Source organism: Gavia stellata, chromosome 9 (genome assembly GCF_030936135.1).
Source record: "Gavia stellata isolate bGavSte3 chromosome 9, bGavSte3.hap2, whole genome shotgun sequence".
Lineage (NCBI taxonomy): Eukaryota > Metazoa > Chordata > Aves > Gaviiformes > Gaviidae > Gavia > Gavia stellata.
Window position 1 is genome coordinate 5,860,682 of NC_082602.1, and position 19,061 is coordinate 5,879,742.

At 37.7% G+C, this 19,061-nt stretch overlaps 1 protein-coding gene across 2 annotated transcripts in view; it reads left to right on the top strand.

The window, feature by feature from the left end:
- CTNNA3 (catenin alpha 3) overlaps positions 1–19,061 on the top strand; it is a 540,343-nt gene that overhangs the window by 445,208 nt on the left and 76,074 nt on the right. For both annotated transcript variants that reach the window (XM_059820900.1, XM_059820901.1), the window contains exon 14: positions 16,852–16,944. In XM_059820900.1, the coding sequence (XP_059676883.1) occupies positions 16,852–16,944 (93 nt within the window). The remainder of the gene's footprint in view (positions 1–16,851; positions 16,945–19,061) is intronic.

The following is a 19,061-nucleotide window of genomic DNA, read 5'->3' on the forward strand; positions in this document are numbered from 1 at the left end:
TGTAGTCTTGCAGTGAGGACCACATGCTTGACTGCAGTCATTGGTGTCAGAGCCAGCTGGATGACTGACATCTATTGTTCTTCCACCTATGTTTATTGTATTAATCATACCACTGCCTGCATTTTCCCTTCTTCATAACCAGTGTGTAATTTGCTCATTGAGGAAATCAGATAAGCAGATGTCAGACTACTCTACGTTCTTTGTATTTCTTGCTGATAACGCTATCAGAATGGGAATTGGTCCCTTTTGCCTTAGTGAAAAACCAGTTTGGCATCCCACCTGACCATGCCATGCCATGCTGTGTCTGTGAGTTTTGTTGTCCCCACAGGGTTGTTCTGTCAAATACACTCTGAAAATGTGTGTTTGTGAAAGCTAGATTCTAAATCTGTAAAAAAACAAGTATGAGGCTTAATTAATATTCAGCAAATAAAGAACAGAGCTGAATAATTGTTTGCTGTTTCAGTGAGGACGAGCTAACCCCAGCAAGCAACCCTGTAGCACACAGTTACATGCTTGAAGTGATGTGAGATCTCACCAGTGCCCTGTACCTGTATAAGTGCAAAGCTCAGCCTGACTAGTCAGTGGCCAACGAATAGAACAAGCTTGTCACCTCGGTAAGCGAAGCCAGAAGTAGAACTTACCCAGATTTTAAGCAGAGTAGCACCAGCACAGATTGTGGCTTCATTTGTCAGTGTTGGGGTTTGCGGACTAATGACTTATTTCTGAAATGGAGCTAGTCCCCAGCAGAGATGTAACCTAAAATTGCGTCTGTCTAAGCTTAGGCTTCCCTTTCCACTTTGCTGTTCCATTCTATTAATACAGCCTTAAGCTTTCCATCTTACAGCTTCCACCATCTCAGGCTTGACTGCTTGATTTGCTTTTGCGGTTTATAGGAAACTCACAGATCAGAAAGCAGTTGACTCAACGTAGTTGCCTTTTAATTACAGAAAGGATCTGCATCAAGGGAACTATTCTTTCCTGAATGAAAAGATCATCCTATCTGATAGTGTTGCTGCTGTGTAGTTGGTTTTGTTTGGGTGTTTGGGTTTTTTGGTATATGGAATTGCACCATGCATTTGTAGAACAAACTAGCTTTAAAATACATAGGACTATTTTCTCCCTATAAAATTATCACATGTTTCTCGGCTGATGAAATCCAGATGAAATTTTAGGCTGTGTTTACTTCATCAATAAAAAACTTCATTTTCTCCTGATATTTTCTATTCCAGAAAACTCAATAGCAAGTATTACCTGCATCCTGGATATTTAGAGATGGAATGATTCACTCTTACACAGTCTCTGGGATTGCCAGATAGCTCAGAGGTTTGGCAGGCAGCTTTTAGCTGGCATAATTGGGTTTTAGGCTGTGATACATCTCTCCTTTTTTGTTTATTTTTGGGTATGTTGATGAGCTCAGAGATTCATCTACTGCCTAGGCAAAAAAAAGTTGAGAGCATTACTAATTGCCAAAAAAATACCATCCTCCACAAAGAGAAAGTAAAAGAACCATTGAAATTCATGTCAGGGACCATTCAACAACTGACATGAATAGCTTACCGTGAAGACATAGGATAATATTCTTTGAAGAATCATGGTGCTGCATCACAGGTGTAGCTATGCATTGTCCTGCCTCACGTAGTAGTGTTTGTTTGAATCCTCTTCATTTCTTTTCCTTCCCCTCCTTTTTTTCATTGCTTTTCCATTTTCTCTCCTGTTACCTTACATTTTGTCTCATGTTGTTTATATGTAGATTTACTTCTCATGCCTGATAATAAGGTAGTAGTAAGAATTGTCTTTTGTAAAGCGTGAAAACTGGAATTCCCACAGGGTGCCAGTGTCTTTGGAAAAGGGTAACTAGTGCATAAATTCTGATTTTTGTCTTGGCTGAAGTCTACCTCAGTAGGCTTGTCTAGCTTGTCTAGTTTGGAGAAAAGGAGGCTGAGGGGAAACCTCCTTGATCTCTGCAGCTTCCTGAGAAGGGGAAGTGGAGAGGGAGGTGCTGATCTCTTCTCCCTGGTATCCAGTGATATGACGCGTTGGAACGGTTCAAAGCTGCACCAGGGGAGGTTTACACTGGACATTAGGAAGCATTTCTTCACCAAGAGGGTGCTCAAACACTGGAACAGGCTTCCTAGAGAGGTCGTCGATGCCCTGAGCCTGTCAGTGTTTAAGAGGCATTTGGACAATGCCCTTAATAACATGCTTTAACTTTTGGTCAGCCCTGAAGCGGTCAGGCAGTTGGACTAGATGATTGATGTAGGTCCCTTCCAACTGAAAATACTCTGTTCTATTTTGTTCTGTAACATATGCTCCAAAAAATCTGAGCAAAATATATACCAAGGAACCCATTAGGTGGTATTTTTTTACTGTGCTATTACACAGGATAATTACCAACTAATTAGTTGGGGGAAAAAAGTATTTTACCAAAAATACCATGAAAACAAATTAAAATCTTGGGGGAGTTTAATGTATTTTTAACCTCTGGTGGAACACACTGCTGAACAGTGGGCCATTGTGAACTGATATATGTAGATGTAATGGGCCACATCTTCTGCTTATAGAAATCTAGCAGCCATGTTAAAATCAGTAAACTGTAGCAGTTACTCTGCTTGAAGGTCTGGCTCTTATTACTTTGTATGACAGAGAAATAGGAGTTTCTTGGTAAAATACTAAAAAGCAGAAATAGATAAAGGCCATTCCACCATTGTGAGCAGCAGACCTCATTTACCCATCTCATTCAGCCTGTGTCCGGTCTTCATGTGGTCCCGTGGTATGGCACAGTTCATTGAGCATTCATGAGTAGTTATTTCCTGTCTGCTAACTTTCTGAAGTTATCTTCTACCCTTTTTCCCCCGTTTGAAATCGGATTTCTTATTTGTGAAAGGAAGCTTCCTCCCTCTTCTCTTTTAAATCTTAAATTTTTAAAGTCTCTCAGACTCATCTGGATGTTTGCACCTGATTTCATTCCCTTCTCTGTTTCTTATGTTGCCTCTATATTAAAATGCTACACTGAAAAACTATGAATGTTTTAGAAACAAGCACTTAAAAGTTAGTAAATAGCACTGTTGAGGTTCTCTGCAAAATTAATGCACTATATCTGAATAATGTGTCATTATATGATCCCTAGGGTATATTTAGCAAGCAGGGGTGTTTTTTCATGGTATCTCAGTAATTAACAATAGTAAATCTTCTTGCACTGCATTAAATAAGTACACCTTAATATCAGTACTGCCTGCATATATATGCATACTAACATGTTAGTATTTCCATAGAAAAAACCAAAAGTTTAAACCAAATCAATGAGTAGATCATGGTTTTTATTTAGGGTAAGAGAAAATTTTAGGGTTTGGATGATTGAAATTGTTCCGAATAGTTTACTGGGTGTCTGTTCAACATATAAATTAAGGCAAATAAATGTATATAAATGAAATAGAGTATCATTTATGTGATCACTTTTCAAAAGTGATTTTCCTGTAAGAATCAAGGATCTGTGACCAATTATGTGCACACTCTATTTACTTGTGTAAGTCTGTTTTTACATTACATGAAGTATTGCAAGTCCCATTCTAAACTTTCAAGTGGTAGTAACTCCTACAACAAATGAACAGTAGTGTGCTGTATTAATGAAGAAATACCCGCAATGACTGTTGGATATTTTTTAATCTATTTCTCAGGATTTATACTAATTAGAATTAAGGTGTCATTCTTGTGTATATCAATTTGTATTTAAATTTATCATTCTTATAAAGAATAACAAGGATAATCTGTGCATAACAAGGTATCTTTGCTTTTAAAAAAATTGTTTGGTAGCAGTGTTTAGAAACTTGAATCTTGTATAATATTTGCTTCTATTTCCTTCATGTCCAGTTACAGTTCAGTAGTTGAAGCACAGTTGTACTCTATCAGTACTGTTTCCTGTGCGGACCAGGGTTAACTTCAAATAATTCTCAATGTTCATATGTCTGACCTGTTCTTAGAAACATCGAGAGTTGGAAACTCCCTGATGTGTTCAAGCAATTTATTCCACTCCTTCATTACCTTTAGAAAGTTCTTCTAAAATCCACCCCACATGTCTCCTTATGGCAGCTTAAAGCACTTCTTGTCTGGTCCATCAAGGATGTGGAGAACAGGCTATCTCCTCCTTCTTTCTTGTATACTTAAAGAGTTTTTCTTTTCATATCATGCTCATGCTTGTTGTGATCCTTTCCTTCAGCTGTTTTACCTCCTTTTGGAAGTGCAGTGCCCAACATAGATACAGTACTTCAGTGGAGGCCTCAACTCTGAGTTGAGTAGAAGGCTTATTTCATACAGCTCACTGACTGTGCTCCTACAGATACTTAGAACAATCTGATTGCCTTTATTTTCAAGAATGTGACATTGCTGCTTCCTGTTTAGCCTGCGATCCATTGTAATTCCTAATGCTTTTCTGTAGTGCTCCTCCTTAGCCGCTTAGTTCCCATCTCTTATTTGTACAGTTGATTTTTCCTGCCTAAATTCAGTACTTTGCATTTGTTCCTACTGTACTATCTTCCTTTCTTTCTCAGTCTGTTTGTCCAGATTGTGTTACATTTTAACACTGGCTTTATAGTCACAGTCTCTCTCAAGAATTCAGAGTCACCTACAGGTTTAGTAAGCCTGCTCTATTCCATTATACAAAGTTTTTATGAAAATAACTGGGCTTAGTGCAGATGCCCTTTGAATTCTACTTGATAAATCCTGTCATTTTGACAGACAAATTTTGGTAACTGTTTTTGGAGTATATTTTTTTTAACCATTTACAAACACTATCATAGGTTCATTTAGAACCTATTCCCCTAGCTTACTTAAAAGGAGATCATGTGAAAGTGTAGAAAAACTTCTGCTTCTCTATCCACAAAGGGGCATTATCCCATCAAAGAAGTAAGTTTGATTGGTTTGCCATGATTTATTCTTGATAAATCCATGTTTGCTGTTACTCAGCTTGTTTCCTTTCAGGTTTTCCTTTCTTTTAGCAGCAAGTGTCATTAAAGCACATTGTGTATTCTCTCTGTATAAAGATGAGCACTGATGAAGAGGCTGCTCTGTATGGCTTTTGCCATTTCATAGAAGCACAACCTCTGTTTCATGTTGTATACTGTTTAATTTAAAATACAGGTTCACCCAGTTCACAGGACAGACCTCTGTTGTTCTGCTGCCTTACGTTTTGTGAGTTGCAGATCAATATAAATGAACAACCTACTGTTCATGGTACAGACTTGGACATTGAAGTGCTTAATTTATTCATGAAAGGAGTATAGCTTCATCCTTGCTGTCCCACAGCTCTGGTTTGTGGAGACAAGAGAACATACTCACCAGGGCCCTATTCTCACCACAGCTTTTGGGGACCAGTAATTTAGAATGAAAGACCTCAGTGAAGTTGGTGCAATTACGCACTTGCGTACAAGTTGGAATTTGTGTGCCTTACAGACCCTTCCTCTGTGGAGATACCTTGGCCATCACATCAACCACATTCTATAATGCCCAAAGCTGCGTTAGTTTATCAGGGAAGTTTGTTCTCATTGCCAAAGTTAAACTTTTCCAGGAGATTTGAAAACAGGTCTAATTCTAATAGCTAACTGACTGTGAAAGGGTTTTACTGAAATTATTCATGTGCCTGAGAAGTTTCCACAAAAACTTAAATTATGGGTAGGCAGCACCAATGACAAACCAAATGGATTTCATTAATACTTTAAGTATTTATCAGAGGGGGTTTTTTTTCTTTTCATGAAAAAAAGTCTTTGTATTCCATTCTGTTCTAGTAAAAAATACTTTTTTTTTCTTTTTAAAATCCATTGCCATGGTGTCGTGGTTTAAGCCCAGCTGGCAACTAAACACCACACAGCCGCTCACTCACTCCCCCCAGGTGGGGTGGGGGAGAGAACCAGAAGAGTAAAAGTGAGAAAACTCGTGGGCTGAGATAAAAACAGTTTAATAGGTAGAGCAAAAGAACACTGCGCGGAGAAGCAAAGCGAAAGAAGGAATTAATTCACCACTTCCCGTCGGCAGGCAGGTGTTCAGCTATCTGCAGGGAAGCAGGGCTCTATCACGCGTAGCGGTTGCTCGGGAAGACAAACGCCATTACTCCGAATGTCCCCACCTTTCTTCTTCCTCCCCCGGCTTTATATACTGAGCATGATGTCATATGATATGGAATATCCCTTTGGTCAGTTGGGGTCAGCTGTCCCGGCTGTGTTCCCTCCCAACTTCCCGTGCACCCCCAGCCCACTCGCTGGTGGGGTGGGGTGAGGAGCAGAAAAGGCCTTGGTGCTGTGTGAGCCCTGCTCAGCAGTAACTAAAACATCCCTGCTTTATCAACATTGTTTCCAGCCCAAATCCAAAACACAGCCCCATACTAGCTGCTATGAAGAAAGTTAACCCCATCCCAGCCAAAACCAGCACACATGGGATAAAAATATTGCTGATCAGCTCCAGTTACTGATTGAATTTAGGCTGTTTATGGTTAATTTGTATTTAGATTCATTAGTTCTTACTGTTCACTTACTGTTCAAGTCAGATAACACTGGAGATCTCTGAAAGACCAATTTCACCCCATGCAACCAAGCAAGATTTTATTGAGTTACAATTGGCTGCAGTTATTCTGCTTTTTATGTGCCTCAGTTAAAAATAAGGGAAGTGGGGTTTTATGGTCCCAAGATGAGCAGTGAGCACCTCCAAAATTCCCTAGCTGTTTAAGCAAATGCATTCTGATTTATTGCACCTAGAATCATCAGAGTATTAGAAAATGTGACCTATGAGAAGAATACTGAATGGGTTAGTCTTAATTAGGCTAGTGACTAGAGCAACAAAAGGGGAGAGAGAAGGGAAATATATGATATATTATATAAACTGTTGTTGCACAAGAAAGGAGAAAGGAGAAAATCTGTGTTATGCGTTCATAATGGATAGAAAAAGAATAAGCGCTGACTACATGGGGGAAGATTCGATTTAGACATTAGGAAAGCCAAATTTCATAAGTAAGATTTTGCTAAATTTTCATAGCTATTAAGGATCTTGTGTCTGTCTTTGTGTCAATTTTATTTATGGCGGTCTGTGTTTGTAAACGACAGTTACACTGAATATCTCCCCTGCCATTTCATTGGCCAGCAGAGGCTGTCAAAGATGCATATTGTGGAAAAATACACAAAGGGAAAATACTGATCTGTATAAATTTCTCATTTGATGTGTTAGAGGGCACTATTCCTTGCTGCCTTGTTTCACATAACTTTGTCATGAAACCTTCCCAAATTAAAGAAGTAATTTCACATACAAACCCAAGAATTTCCCATGGGCTGCTAAATGCATTAGTAATAACAGACGGTGTACATACAACTAAAAAGCTGTTGTTGGATGATTCTCTTTAGCACCTATAAAAATTATAACAAAGTCACGTAATAAATAATTTGCTCAGAAACAAGACCTGAAATAGTGTTCTTTGAGGGGGGGGTGGGGGTGTGTGGTTAATTCCGCTTCACCTGGGGAGCTTACTTAATAATAAAGGCTATCAGCCTCTTAAAGCAGAATTAAATTACTGATTTGTGACGCGAAGGCTGGTTTGCACAATGATGTGCTTAATGGGTTATTTAGTTCCACGTCAACTGGCACTGATCACTCAGTTGAACAGTTATTGGTTACTGAATGACTAAATGTGGGTGGATGCATGTTCTGAGCATCAGAAGCCTCTTGATAATTAAAAGCAGAAATGAAAGTAATGGATGTAGGATTCACAGCCAGGGTGGTTTTATTTTTACTGTCTTGGTGTCTGGGAGGAACATCTGCTAAAATTGGGGAGTTTACTTTTCAACAGTAAGACATAGGTGGGAATGTGTGGGAAGGATGACAGTAGTGGTGCCTGTGTATTCAGAAGTGGCCTGTGCATTAAATTCTGTATTTTTACAATTATGTACAGGTTTTTGATTGACAGGCTTATTCTGTGTACCTTTTTGTAAGATGATATATTTTACTTCTAGGTCAGATAGTAGAGAGAGTCAGTTGAGACTGAAGAGACTTGAGCAAATCTTGAGGTTGTAGGTAATCGTGTCATCTACTCCAGTTTGGGAAATGTACTTATTATTGGCAGTCTTTTGCTAAGGGATGTATTAATCTATCCAAGGGAATTATTTTTTTTTTAGTATGATCATTTAGCATAATTCATGTAATGGAAACAGATGGATTTGGCATGTTAGAGAAAAATCTTTGATGCAGGGGCTGCCATTGCTCGGGCTTTATTCATCTGATAAACCTTCATTTCTTATGGAATTCTGAATTGTCTGTTTTGTCTCTTGTTTCTTGACCTTTTTGAGCATTGAAATGTCTTTTTAAGACCGTCAAACTTTGAGGTATTCACTGCACCTTTTTTACCTTTAACATACTGATGTTTTCCAAAAGCAGTTTCAGTTTTCTTACCTGCTTTTCATAGGACAGTCTGCCTTGAAACCATTCTTTTGTTTTGGCATTGGGAATGAGGCTTTGGGATATACTCTCCTTCTCCACAAAAAAATGGAGTCTTCTAGGGAGGAAGGGGAGTTTCTGCATAAAGGAGGGGTGTATCACATATTTTCAAAATATAATTTCAAACCTCTTGTTCACGGAAGTGGATTTATCTTACCATACCTCACTACTCCCTGTCACAAGGAAGAAGCATTGTAGATAGTTCACCGTTAGGTGAGATTAAAATACAAACTAAACGTTTAAAAAAAAAAACCCTACAAAAAAGCAAACAAGCGTGAAAGATGAGGAAGGAAACAAAGGCTTTTGTTGAAAGTACCTGGAACCTGTGACTGGATCTAGCTAAGTGGATTTTCACTGTAATCATCCCTTGCTTTGGGGGTTTTCCTGCATTCCGTGGGACTCCTCAGTCCCATGGATAGGGTGTTAACCAGCTGTGTCTTGGAAACCTCTGAGGATGGAGACTACACAACCTCTCTGGGCAGCCTGCTTCACTGCTGTGCTTTCCTCATGGGGAAAAAGGTTTTTCTTATGGCCAGGCTGAACCTCTCCTGTCAGCCGATTCCTACAGTGTGCATAAATCTTCCGGGATGGCAGCCCTGCCCTTTAGTGTATCGACCAGATGGCAGCCCTGCCCTTAAGCCTATCAACTGGTCCCCCAATCTGGTATAATCTGTAAACTTGCTGAGTGTGCACTCCATCACCTTCAGACCCTTGGTAAAGATGTCATACAGAACTGCTCTTAGGATAGACTTCTGTGATACTGATCTTGTTCCCAGCCACCAGGTAGGGTACAATCCATGAACCATTGCCCTCTGAGCCTGATCGTCTGACCAGTTTTTATTCATCTAGTTGTTCAACCATCCAAAGTCTAATGTCCCAACTTGCTTACAGAAACTGGGAGATAGTGTGAAGAGCCTTTCTAAATTATAGCCACTGTTCTTTCATCAACCAGAAATGTGGGAGAAGGTAGTCAGGTTGATGAGGCATCTTACCGTTGGGAGATCCGTGCTGGCTGTTCATAGTCACCACTGTGTCCTTCATGTGCCTGGAAGCATGTTCCAAGAGGAGTCAGTCTGTGATTTTTCCCAGGGACTGAAGAGAGGCTGAGCAACCTGAACTTTCCCAGTTTATTCTTCTGTGCTTTTTTGAAAATGGGAACTGTTAGGAATTATTGAAGAGTGAAAATGCAAAGCATGTGTTTGGTTGCCTTTGGAGTTAACTAGTCCTACAGTAATAATGTTTTAGACTACTTTTAATACCTGCAGATGCGATAGAGAAAACAAGTTCTATTGTCTTTTCATTTTCAAATGTTGGAGTAATGTTCAGAAATAAAGTCTTCTATTTCAAACACAACTATAAAATTGATAGACCATATATAAAGATTACTGGCAAAAGTGAGAACGGCTCAATTCGTTTTTCACTATCTGTTTTCAGACAAGAAGTATTTCCATTATAAATGAAATGTCTTAATTAGCTTCCCACTAGATGGAGCAAATGTACGTCAACCCAGCAGAGGAAACAGGAATACATTTTAGATCAGCAGAACAACAAATCACTTGTGTTAAAAACTACTGTTCTGTTCTTGGTAGTTATTAATTTTCTGAGTTTAAAATGGAAGCTTCTAACCCATGTGATGAAGTTTCCTATTTAATAAGCATAAGCAAAGGATACACTTTGCATGGAGCTGTCTATCAGTTGTCATGGTTTTCATGGAGTGAAGGCAGGGCCTTTGGTTACAACAGAGGTGTATGATTGTAATAGCTATGTTTGATCATATTTTCTGTTGTTGTTATTTGGGATTTTAAATTGTTTTTTAAAATGTCATACCAAAAAAAGTGCTTCCTTGAAATGAAATGACTGGGAAAAAGTAAACAAGCTTTCAGGTTCCCAATTGAGTCCTCAGGTACCTGATGAAGAATTGGTACTCCTGAAATCTTGGCTTCTTTTCTGATCACGCTGTTTCGTTTTATAAAAACTGCTACCTCGTCTATAAATCTTATCTTCCTTGTAGCTTTTGACCCTTATGGCTAAGATACCATTACTAGTTGTGGTTTTTGGGCAACTTTCAAGTTTCCCCCAACTTTTTAGATTTAATTACGTGTTCAGTGCTTTTACAACAGCATAACTAGGTCAGTATTTTCAGGAGTAAAACTCTCTTTGAATTGTTTTAGGCATTATGTAAGACTGGCATATCTACAGAGTACCATCAGTGCTTCAAGAGGTACAACCAAACTTCAAGAAAGGAAGGAATGAAAACAGGGCTGAAATACAGGTTTCCAGCAAAAGAGGTGTAACTTAGGATAGAAAATAGGTGCTAAAACTCTCTATGCCAACTTACTCAGCTGTGACAACTTCGCAGTTTTTACTTTAAAAGGATTTTCAGAAGGCAGTTCTCAAAAATTTCACTTGAAAATTTTCAGTTGCACTCCTCTGCTCACATCCTTCCTATCTCCCTGGGTCGTTTATTGAGAAGACTGTTATCCTAATGTATGCTCAGTGAGAATGGAAAACACAGGAACTGTCACATGGAGTCAGGCTGTTGATCTGTCTCGCTGTTTCTAATGGTGATTAGTCACTCAAAATAATTGCTTTCAGCAAAAATTTGAAAAGTGCTTTTAGTGAATAGATAGCAACAATTATATGAGGTTCTTACTAAATTAGTCAGGAAAAATAAATAATGCTTGCAATTTCTTGATCTCCCTCCAGTGCATCAAAACTCTTTCTCTGGCAGCCTGTCATCTGGCAGAATTAAGTGTGGGATAACGGTGGTATTGCGACTAATGCACAAAAAATATCAGGCACTAGCTAAATATTTGTGGAGGGCCCATTTGTGACACACTTACCATAGTTTGTTACACTGAATGACATGCTGCTTGACATGATGAAATTTTCAAAATACGGGCATTAGTCAAATGTCCAGAGTAGAATAGATAATCTCTTTAAACCTGTTCTGTTCTCAGTGAAGAATATAATAGACAAATTCTGATCCTCCTAGAGTGCATACAGCCATTTCTGTTGCTGCTGTGGTATTTACATACCACAAATAACTCTGTATTTGCAGTGGTATAATAAAGAGACCACTCATCCACTTAGCTCCTGTTAAGGTGTTAGTCTGCACTGCATTTTAGTATTCATTTGGGAAAAAGAATGATAGAGGGTGTTGAAGCCAAGATAAGATAAAGCATAAGAGCATATAATGACAGTTTAAAGGTCAGCATTTAATTGAATGTTAAATAAGAGGAGATAGCTTCCTTCTTTGACATCATGATACCTGTTTGCCCATTTACATTGTACATCTTGAGATTTTAGACTTGGCTCTCTGCATTATTTTTTAACAGCTGAGACCCTTTGTTTGCAGGATTGATGGTTTCATGGGTGTATGCGACCTTTAAAAATGAATAATCTAGATAAAGTTGTTTGGATAATCATTTTTCAGGAGGGTTTGCATAAAAAACTTTTTGTTGGAGAAAATGCTGTGAAACCTAGTCAAACACATTGTTCTACAAATCTTGGATTAGAAAGCAAATAAGCCAAAGAGCACATTTGCACCCAGTTTGGAAAGACTGGCAGAGATCTAAAGATTAAAGCCAGGCCTTGGTTTTATTAATTATTCTCTTTAAAATCCTAATAGAAAAGCAAATTAAAATGTTTGTCATCAGAGAGTGTTTTTCATTTCATAGATGAAAAGGTAATTCATAGCCTGAAATCACCCATGTGCAATAGTAATGACTTGCTATTGTGGCTTGAAGTTGAATACCAGGAAGGTGTAAAATTCATCAATACTAGACTTGGCTATAAATAAGATTTCGAGTCCTCAGCCTGAGTCTTCAGTACCAAACCAATTGAGAATGCAGATTTATTACAAGCATTGAAATGTGGAAAGAAATACACACTACTTGTGTAACATGTCAGTGGTAATAATGTAATATAGTCTTAAATGTGTAGGGGCATACTTGAATGCATTTTTGTTGGGGTCAACAAAGGCTTTTCACAAATGACTGAAATTTTTCTTAGAATCATGGGCTGGGAGGCTGGGGCAGGCATCCTGTCCCATCTCACGCCTCCGCTCTTTCAGCCAGCTGTTCCATAACCTTGTTTATAGGCTGCTCAGGCTTCGTCTTCTAATTGATTTCTCCCCTCCTCCAGGACCCCTAGCAGAGACTATTCAAGAGTTCTGCTCCTGTGACTGCTGGAAACCTTTTTCTAAATTTTCCTATTTAAATTTATTTCCAAACTCTTTTTACCACTGTGCTTCACACATGAGTTTGTAGGTTGTTGCTGGCCAGAGTCTTGCACAGGACTTCATTTTACCTCAACATTCTTCCTTACATTTACTGGAAATTCCATACTTTCTATGTCTTAATAGTGAATTTGCCATTTAAGTCTTTTATTCATCCTGTCACTGACTATGTATACCCAACCCTCTTCCTCTTCTGTCACTTGCAGTTGCTGAGGCTCCAGTTTATGTTGGAGGTTACGTACAGTTTATGTCAGAGCCCTACATACTCAACCTTAAACAATACTTTGAAATTCCTTCCATTCTTCTTACGCCATTCCTCAAGCTCTGCTGTTCTTCCTGTGCAAAATTTCTGTTCATGGACGATAGCACCCTATTTTGTGTTACAAGCCCTGGTAGTCCACACCCGTTCAAACATGCAGTAACATTTTCTTACTCTAGCATTCAAAGTGAGTGTAGAATTAAAAACCAGCAGAGTTGCATTATGTTTGGTTTTCCCAATATGGAATATCCATGTGTTCACACATGTAATATTCATATAAGCAGATACATGTGTGTCTCAGGTATTTAATAAATAGTGGATCATGAAAGCAATATGAAAAATCACAAATCTGGCATTGAATTACACAAAACAGCTTCCAAGCAGAGAAGACAATTTAGTAACTACTTCTGTTGTTCTCATTATTATGGTGAAGGGTGTTTTTCAATTTTTGATGCTTTGTGTCTGAGAATGACTATGGTTTATGGTTTGTGATTTAAGGTTTGATAAATCAAGAGCTTTTTGTCTTTAATAAATGGATAGGGTTTTTTCCTGAATTCTGTAGTACCAATAGTTCAAAACCTGGCAGATCTGGACTTTGGAGAAAATGACTTAGGAAGAACTCAACAGGAGTGCACTCTTCAGGCTAGGAGAATGGGCTTTCTACAAAAAACTTCTCATTCCAGCCACAAATAAATTTTACTAACCTGAAAAGGGCATATGCATTATTTAAAAAAAAAAAAAAAAAAAAGTTTTCTGACAACATTTGGGCCAAGAGGGCCTCAGAGATGAGCCCGCTTGCACTTAGGCTCTGACCCAATGTTCTCAGTAAAGAACTGGAGAGTGAATCCCAATGCCAGTGCAGCTGGAAAAGCTGGAAAGAGATCTCTGTTCTACAGCTTGCAGTTTTGAAAGTGTCATATCAGATTAATAGATTGATGTTTTCATCTATGGAAAGCTTACCTGAGACTGTCATTTAGAGATGTCTTATGCTAGTGTCATTTTCCTGTCCTCTTTGCTCTATAAGGTTTCTACATTTAGGTGGGTAATATTTACATAGTTTGACTTTACAGAAGAATAGTATCAAACCAATTCTACAAAATTCTCTCAATGGCCTCCTAAAATAATCTTTTTGTAAATATATGCAATTTGCTGTGGGGTGGTGATGTTATAAAGCTGTTACTGACATCACCTAAAATTCACTTACGAATAATGTGACTGTCTCAAAATTATTAACCATTCTGCCCTGTCACAGCATCATGTATTCCATGTTTTGTAGAAGAAAAAAAAAAAGCTATATTCGAAGTGTGGGATTGTCAAACATTCCCAAGTATGTGTTCGCCCAGGAAGGAATGGTGCCCCGCTACCGTGAATCCAACTTCATGATCACTGGGGGAAAAAAATTGTAACTAATGTTTAGAAAAACCTAAGAATTGCAATATATTTCTGTATGTAGTAACCAAGTATTGTTTAGCTTTAAAAAGAAAGTGATTTCTTTATTCTATAAACCTCTGACTGAATCAAAGCTATTACCTGCCTGAGGGCCCTGGTCAGTGTAATCCTGACAAGCTAAAGCTACTCCATTCTAATACCCTTTCTGTTATTGGTCCTCTAATAAGAGGGTCTGTAAGTGTTTCAATTGAAGTGAGTTTGTGATAGTTTTTATTTCACGGATATCCACCCACAACAAAATCTGATTTTGCTTCCACGCTGCAGGTTTTCAAACAACTTTTGCATGGTAACAGCTTTTGGCTACCATGGAATTCTTACTACACCAAATTCCAGGACTAAAGCTGAGATAGTTCATCACACTGGTAGTCTTTGCCTGAAAAGAAAATGTTCATTTTCCCTGCTTGCCAGTGTAGCATTATGCTCATCTTTGCCCCCAAAATTGATTGGATTCATTCAGTTTAATGTAGTGTCATTACCATGCTATAGACCCAGAAATAAAATAACAGAACCCTGCAGTGTCCCTCCCAACAGGTCTTGTTTCTGTGTAACTTGACAGCAGAAATAAGGTGGGAACATATAGCAATTCTGGATTTAAAAAATGACATTTGACATGATTTGAAAATTGGGTAGAAGTAATGACCATATTTTTTTCTGTCTGTCTTTTGATAGAGTTATCTGATAGTCCTTCTCTTGTCATGTTTCTCTTGCCATGTCAGGCTTTTGAGATACTAAGAATGTCAGCATTTCCCTCTAATTGGAACTCTAGATGTCAAGCTGGTAGTAGATCATTCGGTAGTAGGTCTGTCACCAGTTATGTGTTGAGGCAGGTTCTGTACATTTTTGGTTCTTCAAAATGTAAATCTACTTTATAAAGGAAAACTTTCTGAGTGCCCTATTGCATTGGCAGAACCAATATTATGTTTTAAATAGTACATAATTCCAAAAGTTTTGTGTGCTTCATTGTGCAGTACTTTGTTAATATGAGTAAACTTGCTTTTAATGTTCATTATGCTTTTTTTACTAAGTTATTTATGATAAAATTCAGAACTCCTGAATGAAGACTTTTTTTTTTTTTTACAATGTGTTGGTAAGTGGGAAGGAGGAAATAAATGTCAAGACCTGGATTGTATAGAAAATTGCTCCTGTCACAAGTTAAACAATGTTTTTTGATGGAGTTGCTCATGTATGGTTGAAGAAATCAGTACCCAAAACCTATGTTACTGTAACAGATTCTTTTAGCTGTAGGTACATTACAGTACATAGAGTATACACAGTAAAAGTCATAGACTGGCCCAAACCACTCGTGTTTTGTAGTCTATGGAAAAAAATAAAAAGTAAAAAAAATTAATGGAGAGGAAGAGAGAAGAAGAGAATTTGGACAGCATGTTAAGAGAGGAGGCTACAAATAGAATTTACTTTTTTTCTCAACATATATATCTGTTTGAAGGATAATAGTTTTAAGGGTTGTGAAAGGCTTATATGCTGAATAAAGTGTAAATGTATTTACGTAATGCTGTTGGGATTAACTTTCCTTTGTGGAGAAGATGGCTTGATAACATTAATTGATACCTGTAAGAACTACTTCGTCCTGTCCACCTACGGGCAAAAACCAGACAGCCCTCAGAAAATAGCACAGCAGTATAAAAGGATAGCAAATTATCATAATGCAAATGTGTATTTTCGTAGTAATAAATTCAGTTTGCTTAAATGGCAGTTGAGGTGACTAGGGGGAACAGACAGTGGCATATGAAATAATGCCTTGTATACAAACGGCAAATTAGGGCCACTTAATTTTTCCTGTAGTGGAGGAACTTTTGTTGCTTGATAGAATTGAGAAAGGGACACATTCAGAACTGGGGAAGAGGTGTTCTTTCCCTCCCAGAGCTCATAGATGACTTGGAGCACTCTGATGTCAGTGTAGCAACAAAAATCAGCAGGATTCTGAAGCTTCTTATTCCCACTGACAAAATATTAGACCCTTTCAAGGGCCTACTGGATCTACTGTGTATAATATTGAGATGGGAGAGTGGGACATAGGAGTATTTCTGGACAGTGAAGAGTAGTAGAAAAACTTGTAAAAAAATTAGAAAAATCTTTTGGTTCTAAAAATGTAGTCATCCATTCTGGTCATGTAAAGGTTTCTTGTAAGACGCCTTTGCTAGCAGCAATGACACAATATTTAAATATAAAATAACTTCCCTGAGTACAAACTTTAGACGTCAGTGCTTTAATTAAAGGGTGGCTATTCTTAACTAGTTCAGAGCTGTCTGACACAATTTGATTTTAGTTAGCATTTAGTAATCAGTGCACTGCTAGAACAGAACTGGTTTTTGTTTGTCAGACATTATCTTGGATGAAATTATAATACATGTTTGACATCAATACCAAAGTTACTAACCATAAAAGAGAATAACCCATTTCTACATTGTTTTCCCAGACACCTGAGGAGCTAGAAGATGTATCTGACCTTGAAGAAGACCATGATGCACGTAGTCGTACCAGTATTCAGACTGAAGGGAAAACTGACAGGGTATGTATTACACCAGTTTATTTAAAAAGCCATTTGATGAGCGGAAAAATGCTACTGTATTACTGTTCCTATGAAGCCACTTTAAGTCATGCAGTGAATCATTAAAATCTTGTTCAACTCTTAATAGATTTCTAAAAATGTGTAGAGGGCATAAAACGATGTGTTATGACCTGAGAGAGAAAAAGACAGTGTAATTAAGTTGTAAATACTTGATGAAGATGTAGAATCATAGAATATCTCATGTTGGAAGGGACCCGTAAGGATCATCGAGTCCAACTCCCTGCTCCTCGCAGGATTACCTAAAACTAAACTGTATGACTAAGAGTGTCGTCCAGATGCTCCTTGAACCCTGAGAGGCTTGGTGCCATGACCACTTCCCTGGGGAGCCTGTTCCAGTAACTGATGTAAATTAGAAAAATTCTTATACTTACTGAAGGAAATTCTAACAGGTTACAGTTTCATAAATATGGCTTCGTGTAATAGAAGCTAGGCTAATAAGGAATTTTATATATCTGGGTCTTACTGAAGCTTGCAATGCGTATTAACCAAAGATAACCTCTACATACGAGAAAGTTCACACACACAGAAGAGAAAGGAATATATCTGGAATCTTAGCCACTGCAGTGCGTGAGTTACAGACTTTTCCTGTTGTGTTCATATGTGAACCTATTCTACAGTTTATTGCTTAACTAGTGAGTTCATGAGGAAGTATGAAAAACCTAATACAGTATTAGACAATTTCTGTATTTCTGGAAGTTCTGAATCTGGTTTTCCTGTTGTATCATCATTTAACTTGAGGACTTCACTACATTACTGGTTATTGTTTATTGTTTACATTCAAACATTTTTAAGAGCCTGAAAACATTTTTGAGATAGCAAAAGGTTTCTTAGTACAAAATGTATTTAGCAAACATTAATTTCAGCAAAACTGTATGCACAACTTTCCGAAGTGGAAAGATCCACGGGGCCAGAAATGTCTATTTCATTACTTGTTTGCTCAATACCTAGAGCAATAACAGATCTCTCACACTTGATTGATTCTAGTATTATTCCCATAATGGAAATTATAGATGATAGAACTCGTTGGGAAAAAGCAAAACTTTTCAATATAAAAAGAATTATGTCAAGAAAATGGTATTTTAATTAACATTTGATTTTCAGCAAGCACATTTTTTTAATTCACTGAACGCAAATATTTTCTTTAAGACCCTAAATACTAATGAAAAACTACTAACCAAAATGGACGCTGTTCACTTATGTTGCATATGTGCATATCAATTACATGTTAATTGACAGATGATCCTTAAAACATTGTGAGAAATGTAACAACTATGTGAAAGATCACCTCATACAGTCTAATTACTCAATAAACATACTTGGCATTTAAAATATACTAGCTGCCCTTTTCAATTAAAATTACTCTTCGTAAACGTTAGCACATTTTCCTCACATTACAGGCTAAAATTTCTATTGTCGTTAAGAAAGGCAAGGTTTTTCTTCAAAACATTACCCATATAAGATGCTGTGAATTTGTTTGGAATAGGTACAGATGGTGTGCTTGCATATTTTCATAAATATCCTGTAATGAATGCACTTGTAGGTTTTCTCTCACTGGGAAAACATTAGTAATAGTTTGTAGATGTTTACTATCCTAATGTAGTAACAGAAGATCCACTAAAGCTTTAAAAGACCACATTTTCACACATGGTCTTCCACTTCTCAGATAAACCAGAGTATTTCTGTAAAGGGAATGTTCTTTGAAAAGAAAACCGTAAATAACACATGCTTCCAGATGTCTACACAAAGCAAGTAGTAAATGCTGAGAACTGCTGTAGGTAGGGAGCTGGCTATCAAGTATCAGAGGCATAGGCTATTGCTGTGGAGAGATACGCTGTTCCTTGTACTACACATGCAATATATCATTTGCACTGTCAGTGAATTTGGTGGAGAGGTGGAAGGGACAGTTCTTTATAGATAAACTATGGTTAATAAATCTGAAAAACCAGTATTTTAACAGTATAGGACGTACATTTCTATTTTTTCTTCCATTTCTCCCCAAAATAATACAATTACTGTAAATGTTCCTTTTTGGGGGATCTAGATAGCAGTCATTACTT